This window comes from Belonocnema kinseyi, chromosome 4 (assembly GCF_010883055.1).
Source record: "Belonocnema kinseyi isolate 2016_QV_RU_SX_M_011 chromosome 4, B_treatae_v1, whole genome shotgun sequence".
Taxonomy (NCBI): Eukaryota; Metazoa; Arthropoda; class Insecta; order Hymenoptera; family Cynipidae; genus Belonocnema; species Belonocnema kinseyi.
The window spans coordinates 12,055,578-12,064,725 of record NC_046660.1 but is presented as its reverse complement, the minus strand read 5'-3'; the positions used below and the strand labels follow the sequence as shown (position 1 = coordinate 12,064,725).

At 27.0% G+C, this 9,148-nt stretch overlaps 1 protein-coding gene across 3 annotated transcripts in view; it reads right to left on the bottom strand.

Annotated features, from left to right (window-relative positions):
• LOC117171978 (GATA-type transcription factor sreA-like) overlaps window positions 1-9,148 on the bottom strand; it is a 57,553-nt gene extending 48,405 nt beyond the window's left edge. For 2 of the 3 annotated variants that reach the window (XM_033359675.1, XM_033359678.1), the window contains exon 1: window positions 8,841-9,148. In XM_033359675.1, coding sequence (XP_033215566.1) covers window positions 8,841-8,978 — 138 coding nt within the window. In that variant the 5' untranslated portion in view covers window positions 8,979-9,148. The remainder of the gene's footprint in view (window positions 1-8,840) is intronic. The other variant, XM_033359677.1, reaches the window with a different exon arrangement.

The following is a 9,148-nucleotide window of genomic DNA, read 5'->3' as shown; positions in this document are numbered from 1 at the left end:
AATGTGGTGCAGAAGAGACGCTAGTAGACACATGGGAAAGAAATCGGTTAAGATGGTTCGGACATGTTGAGAGAATGCCAAATGAATGACTAACGAAACAAGCGTATCAAGGTAAAGTAAATGGCAGCGTACCCAGAGGTAGACCGCGGAAAGAATGGTTATAATGTGTGAATGAGACCCTAGTCAGAAGAGACAATCTGAAAAATCTCTATCCCTTCCACACACCTTACATCCCTTCCCCTACCGAGTGAGTCACACCTAACCCGAAGGGGAAATGGCTTAATGGTGTAATAATAATAATAATAATAATAATAATAATAAATATCAATTTCCGAAGAAAAATACTAACATATCCAAAATTGTTGTAATATTCTAAATCTTTTTCAAATTATAATTATTTTCGTTTAAAATTACAACCTAACCTAAGATTTTAAAAAAACTAAAATTGTTTTAAAAAATATCAATTTCAGATGAAAAACGCCAACATAACTTAAAGTTGTTCACTAATGGTAAATGTTCTTTGAAATCGAATGATTCTTTATTAATAATATTGATCATTCACGACGAAAAACGCTAAAATAACAAAAAAATATTCAGAATTGTAAATCTTCTTTGAAATCTAATGATTATTGTATGAAATAAACAATTTCCGTTTTTTTTGGCGTAATACGCTAAAGTGGCCCTAAATTGTTTTAAAAAATATATGAAACTTTAGAATATAACGATTTTTATTTAAAAGTGTCAATTTCCAGTGAAAAATCTACACAAACCGAAAAACGCAAATTGTTGAAAAATTTGTAATCCATGAAATACAATAAAGTTTTTATATAAAATGCATTAAATGTACCCATTTCCTATTTAAAAAATTAGCAGAACCTATAATTGTTGAAAATTGGGAATCTTCATCATTTTTGTTTTTAAATGTAGGGTTCAGAATTCAAAAAAGGTTCTATTTCATTCAATGGAATTTGCAGGTAGAAGCACTTGCAAGGTTTGAAATCAGGTTCATAGATAAGATACGTAACAAGTGAATGTAGATAATTTCGTAATCTTCTAGATATTATGTGGATTTTTCAAACCTAATATTTTAAGAAAATAATATTTTTAAATCAAAAAACAAATTACAAATTTCCAAAATAAAGATTAAAATGTTTTAAGAAACCCAAAACGTTTTTTAAAATTTTATATTTTTAATTATGGTTTATACAGACGTTTGTTATGGAGCTTGAGCCCCAGAGTTCCATCCTAGCCAAGTTGATTCATATTTATCAAGTGCAAATATCATTTGCTTGATAAGTAATGATAAGAATGAATGTCGACATATGATAAGAGAAAAAATTCTTTAAGATTTAATTCAGAGGAGAGGAGACAATCTCATATATATATTCCAAGATGTTTAAAATAGCGTGGCTTATCTTTCTACCACATGGGGTGAAACTATTTTTAGCGTAGAAAACACGAATCAAACGTGTTTCATGATACTGCTTCAAGGGTGCCAGTCGCAGATAAAGAAACAAATCTTTTAACAAATTAAAAATTATATTTGTTTTTTATGTAATTTACAAAATTATCATTGAGGTTTCTTAAAAAGAAAAGATACTTTGAATCATTTAAAATTAAGAATTAAACATTAAAATTGTAACATCATAAATAACAATTAATCGATTGATTGTTAAAAATAAGTTTAAAAATTAATGCGTCTATTAAAAATTGTACAACTTGAAAAAATTTTGATTTGAAAATGTCTAATTCTCGAAATATCGATTTTAGTGAACTCGACATAATTCCAACTGAAAATGATAAATATTAAACCAAAAATGGAAGTTATATTTTCAGTTAAAAAAGAAAATTTCAATAAACTTTTTCATTTTCAACGAAAAATATAATTTTTTATGAAACATATTAATTATCTACCAAAAGAAACAAATTAAAATAGGTTTGATTTTAACCTTTTCTTTCATTTTTCATTTTAGGTCTGCAATTTTAAACGTAGATTTTCAATTAAAAGAATTTCAAAATGTGGTTTTGAAGACTTAACTAATTAAAAACAAAAGATTCAAATTACACTTTTTAATAAATAAAAGTAAAAAAGACGAAAATGCAACAAAAAATATGTTTTTATTTTAAATAAAAAACAGTTAATTTCGATCAAAAAAGATAAATTAAAAAAAATTGCACACTCAACCAAAACAGATTATTTTGTAAGCAACCAGTTGTATTTTAAACAAAAGAAAGACGAAATTTCTACTAAAAGAGATGGATTTTCAAAGAGGAAAGATTTTTGAATGAAGAAACAAAATAAATTTTAATCAAATTATTGAATTTTTAGACCAAAAACTTTAGAATTTCCCAAACTAGAAATACCAATAAAAACCCTTTAAATTTCTTCAATTTCAAATTGGGAGCGCTTGCAATTGAAGAAATGCAAATTAAATGATTTCGATCTAAATTCTACACAGTTAAATCATTTTAAATTAAATTCTTCAAATGATAAAACTTGTAATCTTTTTAAAATGGCAATAATCAAAGTATTGAAAACGAAACAAAATCATTTTGAATTAGTCAATACAAAATTATTCTATATTCTAAATTAAAAGTATCTATCTTTCAAACGTAATCGACGTTGCTCAAAAATCCAAAATTGATTTGTGTATTTGAATTTTTGATTACGATCACTATTATCTTTCAAAAAACAACTTTACTATAAAAAATTATCATTAATCATTCAATAAAAAAGTAGGCAGTCAATATTCAATGAATGATTGCGAGATTTTCCATATAAATATGGATATTGAAAAATGTATCATATCCTATTTATATATAAATCTCTTATCTAAACGCTAAAAATAAAAATAAAGCTGGAATTCCGATTATCTTGTCCTAATTATAATACTTTCTCTCACCCCGCGTGTTTTTATAAGATCCCGTTAATTTACTCTCATCAAAATACTTATTCACACGCCAAAATTTAAAGCGACTCAAAACTCAAGGGATAAAGAGGAAACATTTTCTTAAAGATAAGAGAGACGCCAGAAAATATTCGAACGGAAATGAAACTCGTTTGGACCAAACGCGAAAAGCATCGATCGTGGTTATCAGACAATAAACCAGAGAATGTGAATGTGAAACGATGAATCAGAAATGTTACGGGATTGCTGAAGAAAGCAATTGGAAGTCATCAAAATTCGAGGTAGATTTGGAATACCTGGAAAAAAAGAAAGGTCGCGGATCTTCTGTTGAATCTTTTAATCAAGAAGATCAATTTTCTACCAAAATTGAGTAAAAATTTTCAATAAAACAGTTAAATTTCCGAACAAAAATTATGAATTTTGAACACAGTAGTTGAATTTTTTTACGATCAATTTTCAACAAAAAATGAAATATTTACTTTTTAACTTATAAGAATAAATTTACAACTGAAAAAGCGGATTTTTAACAAAAAAAGTTAAATCTTCAACAAATAAACTGAATTTCTAACAAGGTAGTTTAACTCTAAACCAAGGTGAATTTGCAACAAAAAGAGATAAATTCTTAAGGAAAAATGTCATCGTTTAATTTTAAACTAAAAATGAGCAATTTGCAAGCAATGATGGAATAGTTACATTTTGAGTTGAAAAAATTTATTTTTAAACAACATTTTTTCAAAGTAACATTTTCAAAAATTAAAATGAATTTTTAACGAAGTAGTACAACTTTTAACCAAGTAGTTACGTTTTTTAGTCAAGGAGAATTATTATATAACCAAATTTAAATTTCAATCCGCCAAAAAGACTATATTTTTAGAAGACAGTTAAATTACAAAAATTTCAATTTTCTACCTAAAATGATAAATTTGAAAACAAAAAATTTAATTTTCATCAAAATAGTTGAATTTTAAACCAAATAATTGTACTTTCAACTAAGAGAAAATTTTGCAATAAAATAATTTTATTAAAAAAAAAAACAGATTAATTTTAAAATAAATAGTTGAATTTTCAACCTAAAAATATACATTATTAACCAAATGGACGAATTTTCAAACAAAAAAGATAAATTTTCCAGCAAAATTGAAATCATTTAAAAACATTAATTTTAAACAAGAAAAAAGTATTTTCAACAAAATAATTAAATTTTTAATCAGAGATGAATTTCAAATTGCTGATAAAAAATATGTTAAACGAAGTATTTAATTATGTATAAAATAAAATTTCGAATAATTTAAAGCAAATAAAAAACAAGAAAACTGGTGTCATTTACCTAAATTGATATTTAAACCAAAAAGATTATTTTAAATCAAAAACAGTTAAAATTTCAACCAAAAGATAAGAATTTCGAAAAAATAGTTGCATTCTGAATCTAAGCAGAATTTTTTATACTGAAATTTCAAAAAAATAAGAAATTTTTTAGCCAATGAGATGAATCTTCAACTAAAAACGAATATCTAAATTTTTCGTTACAAAAATTAATTTTCAAGTAGTTAAATATTCAACAAATAAGATGCATTTTTAACAAATTATTTCAAGCTTCAATCAATTAATCGAATTTTCAACCTAAAAATATGAATTTTCAACGAAATATGTAATAGTTGATAGTACAACAAAAAGATTTTTATTTTAAATCAAAAAAAGGCGAAATTAGCAAAAAAAGATTTATTCTCGGCAAAAATGTAATATTTGAATCAAAGACTTGAATTTTCGAAAAAATAGTTAAATCTTCAACTCAATCAAATGAATTTATAAAGAAGTAGTTCAATTTTTAAATAATAATATGATACCTACACTTTGAGGCATAAAAAATATAAATAAAAAATCCAAATTGTGTTGATTTCAAAATAGAGAAGGAAACAGGGAGAGTTACCAAGAACTAAATATTCTATTTATATATGTAGACAATCTCTTATCTAAACGCTTAAAATAAGACCGGAGCTTCCAGATAATCTTTTCCTAATTATAATACTTGGTCTCACCCCCCGTGCTTCTCTAAACTTTTCAAGTCCCGTTAATTTAGTCCCATCGAAAGAATTTTTCACACGCCTAAATTTAGAGTTCCAAACTCAACGCGATATAATAATGCATTATTTTGTTAATATCAAATTAAAACTTTTTCCTGAAGATAAGAAAGACACCAGGAAAGATTCGACCAGAAATTAAACTAGTTTGGAGCAAACGCGAAAAGGCGTCGATCCCAGAACAGAATTATATTTTGAATTTGGGGAACTGTTAAAAAAAGAACGAGAAATGTAAATAAAATTAACTTAAAAAAAAATATTCAACGAAATAAATAAAGAAATCTTCAAAAAATAAAATTAATTTTTAACGAAAGTATATCTAATTTCAATTAAGCAGTTGCATTTTTTAATCAAGATGATTAATTTGCTACCAAAATTGAATTTTCAAGCCGCCAAAAAGACGTTTTTTTAAAAAAAGGGTTTAATAAATATTGAAACAAAAACGGACTAGTATATTTTAAAGGCAAACAACATTTTTCAACCAAAAATAACGAATTTTCAACAAAAAAGGAAATAGGTAAATTTTTATTTAAAAAACAAACAATTTTAAACAAAATAGCTAAATTTGCAAACAAATTGATAAATTGATAAGTGAAATTATGAATTTTCAACAAAATAAATCGATTTTTAACAAACGAACGGAAAATTCAACCAAGTAGTTGAATTTCCAGACCTAAAATATGCATTTTTAACCAAAAAGTTAATTTTCAAGAAATTAGTTTAATAATTCACCAAACCAATATTATTTTTACCAAAAGAGTGGAATTTTAAAACAGAAAAGACGAAGTGTCTACAAAATAGTTGAATTTTCAAATAAAAACGATCAATTTTCCAACCAAAATGGAATAGTTAAGTTTCCAGTCATGAAAATAAAGTTAAAAACAAATAATTTTCAACAAAGCAGTTACATTTTTAACGAATAAAATATATTTTGAACAAAGTAATCATGACCTTAGTCTCAGTAATTGTGAAACTAACTTTCTTCTTGTTTTTTATCTGATTTGAATTACTTAAAATTCCATTTGATACTACGAAATACTGAAAATAAATACGGTTTATCATTAAATCTTACATTTAACAGATTTTTAAACAATATTTTCAAATTATAATCAAGTTTCGCGATTAATGGGACCATCAAGATTACTGGGACATTTACCTCAGTTTAACTTTCAACTAAGTAGTTCAACTTTCAACTTAATAATTGAATTATTCGACCAAGGAAAATTACTCTTTTCTACAATTGTTGAAAATTATGACATTTTCAATCAAGCAGTACAATTTTTTACCTAGAAATATGAATTTTAAACAAAATACTTGAATATCCAACTAAAAACGATCAATTTTTTACCAAAAAATTGTTTAAAACAATCAAATTAATTTTTAACAAATTTATTCTACGAATTAATTTAATTGTCTGACCAAAGAAGATGAATTTTGAACTGAAAATATAATATAATCTCCAATAAATAAAAATTATTTGTCAATAAAGTAGTTCAACTTTCAACCAACTAGTCAAATTTCTGATAAAAAAATATAAATTCTCTAAGAAAAATGTAATAGTTCATATATAAACAAAATTTAAATCGAAAATTATTCAAATGTCAACCAAGAAATGCAAATTTTCAACAAAGCATGAAATAGTTTAATTTTTAGTTTATAAAAAAAGCAGGATGTCGGTTTTAATCAAAGAAAAGATTCTCGGTCAGTTCCTGGTTTGCAAATATTTTACAAGGTCAATGAAATAAAAAAATTCGAAGTCTATAAGCGAAAGATTTTTCCATTTGAAGTAATAAAAACTGATCTGCAATTAAGTTAAAGCAATTTTAAGCTGGAGTCATTGAAAATTGAGCGATGGCCTTTTTTATTATAAAATAGACACTTCTTAAATTGGAAGTTAAAATATTTTTTTCAAATTCTCAAATTATTTTTTAAATTGGTTCAAAACTTCGAAATATTTTTGAACTGTTTGCACCGAATTTCGATATAAATAGTGAGTTTTTGGCGGGATACGTAGATAATTCGTTCAAATTATTTAATATAATTTCAAAATTTATACAAATTTTGAATCTTTTCAGAACTTTTCTTCAACGTTAAAAGTTTTTTTTAGTTTTGAATATTTATTTTCAAATTACTGATTTTAAATGAACAGTCAAATATTGCGAAAAATTACGGAATTGATCTTCTTAATTAAAAAGAATTTTCTTTTCAAATTTAAGACTGAAACCATATCGGAAATTTAACAAATTTGAAAATAATTGATTAATTATTAATAAACAATAATTATGAATATATTATTTTGAAGTTAAAAATTAATCGAATGTGTCCAATTTTTAACGTTAAAATCTGTAAATTCTTAAATTTCAAATTGTCTTGTAAAATGAATTTAAAAAACGAATTATAATTTATATTAAGAGTTGATCAACCAACAAATAATTGATCAAGAATGTTCTAGTTCAAACGCTTCTGATTTTTAAATGTAAGATTTCCGAATTTTTTTTTCTTCTAAAAATTGAAAAATGCTCGGTCAAAAAATAAATTCACCGTCATTTCTCGACTAAGTGGCCACCCTAAACAATTAAGTTTGAAGCAAAAAACGAAACAATAGTTAAATCTTCAACTAATAAAATTAATTTTTAACAAAATTGTTCAACTTTCAACAATGTAGATAAGTTTCCCCCCAAAAAATATGAATTCTCAACCAAAAATGTAATAATTTATATTTAAACAGAAACATTTTTGTTTTAAATCAAAAACACCAAGAGATGAATTTTCAACAAAAAATGGAACAGTTAGATTTTCAGTTAAAAAACTTAATTTACAAAAAAAAACTAATTTTTAACGTAACAGTTAAATTTTTCTTGAAAGTGTCAAAATATGTTACGATATCTATATTCCGTAATCTATACTGACACATGAAAAATATAAATAAACAATCAAAATTGCGTTGATTACAAAAGCAAACACGGGAAGAGGGGGAGAGTTATCAAGAACTAAAAATTCTATTTATACACAAATCTCTTATCTAAAGGCTAAAAATAAGAACGAAGCTAGAATCCAGATGATCTGCGACAAAGTATTATAATTATATCACTTTGTCTCACCCCCCGTGTTTCTCCAAAGTCCCGTTAAATTAGTCCCATCAAAAAGAATTCTTCACACGCCTAAATTTAGAGCTCGAAACTCAACTCGAGACAACAATGAATTTGTTAACACTAAATAAAAACTTTTCTCAGCGATAAGAAAGACGCCAGAAAAGATTCGACCGGAAATGAAACTCGTTTGGAGCAGCGAAAAAGCGTCGATCGCGGTTATCAGACAATCCGAACCACACAATAAACCAGAAGTGAAGAGAATGTGAAACAAGAAGATGGTAGGGGATTCTTGAAGAGAATTAGAAAAGTCATCTGAATTAGATCTGGATTTAGAGGGTCTGGTAAAAAAAGAAAGCTACGGATCTTCTGACAAGGGGCAACTCCGCGTGTGAAACTGAAACATGATAACAGGGCCGTCCAAATAAGGAGTTCCCTCGTAACCTCCCAAACCCCCCTTCTAGGCTTCTAAGAGAGAAAGAGAGAGAGAGAGAGAAAGAGAGACGGAACAGAACGCGGAGCCAGCTTATCACTGCCATTTTAAATCCCCGCAGAGGCTTATCTCGCGGATCTTGCCAAACTTTCTCCCGTGGCACGCGCTCATACACATGCAAGATACATGAACGTTCACAGGTTCCATACACTTGCGAGGCACTTGTGAGTCGCATGTGTGGGAAACACGATCATACAGATTGTACACAGATGTTGCTATTTTCGATTTTGAAGAGGACGTGAGTTTGCGGAGATTTAGGAGAGGAGCTTACCGTGATTGAGAGCAACGTCAGGATCTTCTCCGCGTAGTTTCCTTCGGAACCTTCATCCTCGAATATTGGGAAACTAACACCATCGGAGGCTAAACAAAGGCGACACAGCTCATAAAACTTTGGCGGTACATTGAACATTTTGTTGGGTCATTGGAGACCGTCACTTGGAAAATTTCTCCACTGCCACTACTAGATTTAAGGTTTACGCGAACGCGTTACGCGACTTGTCAGCAAACATCAAGAAGAGAGAAATACTTTGCATCCTTTGCATGAGAGATGGATACTCACTGACTGGGCGATAGGGCGAT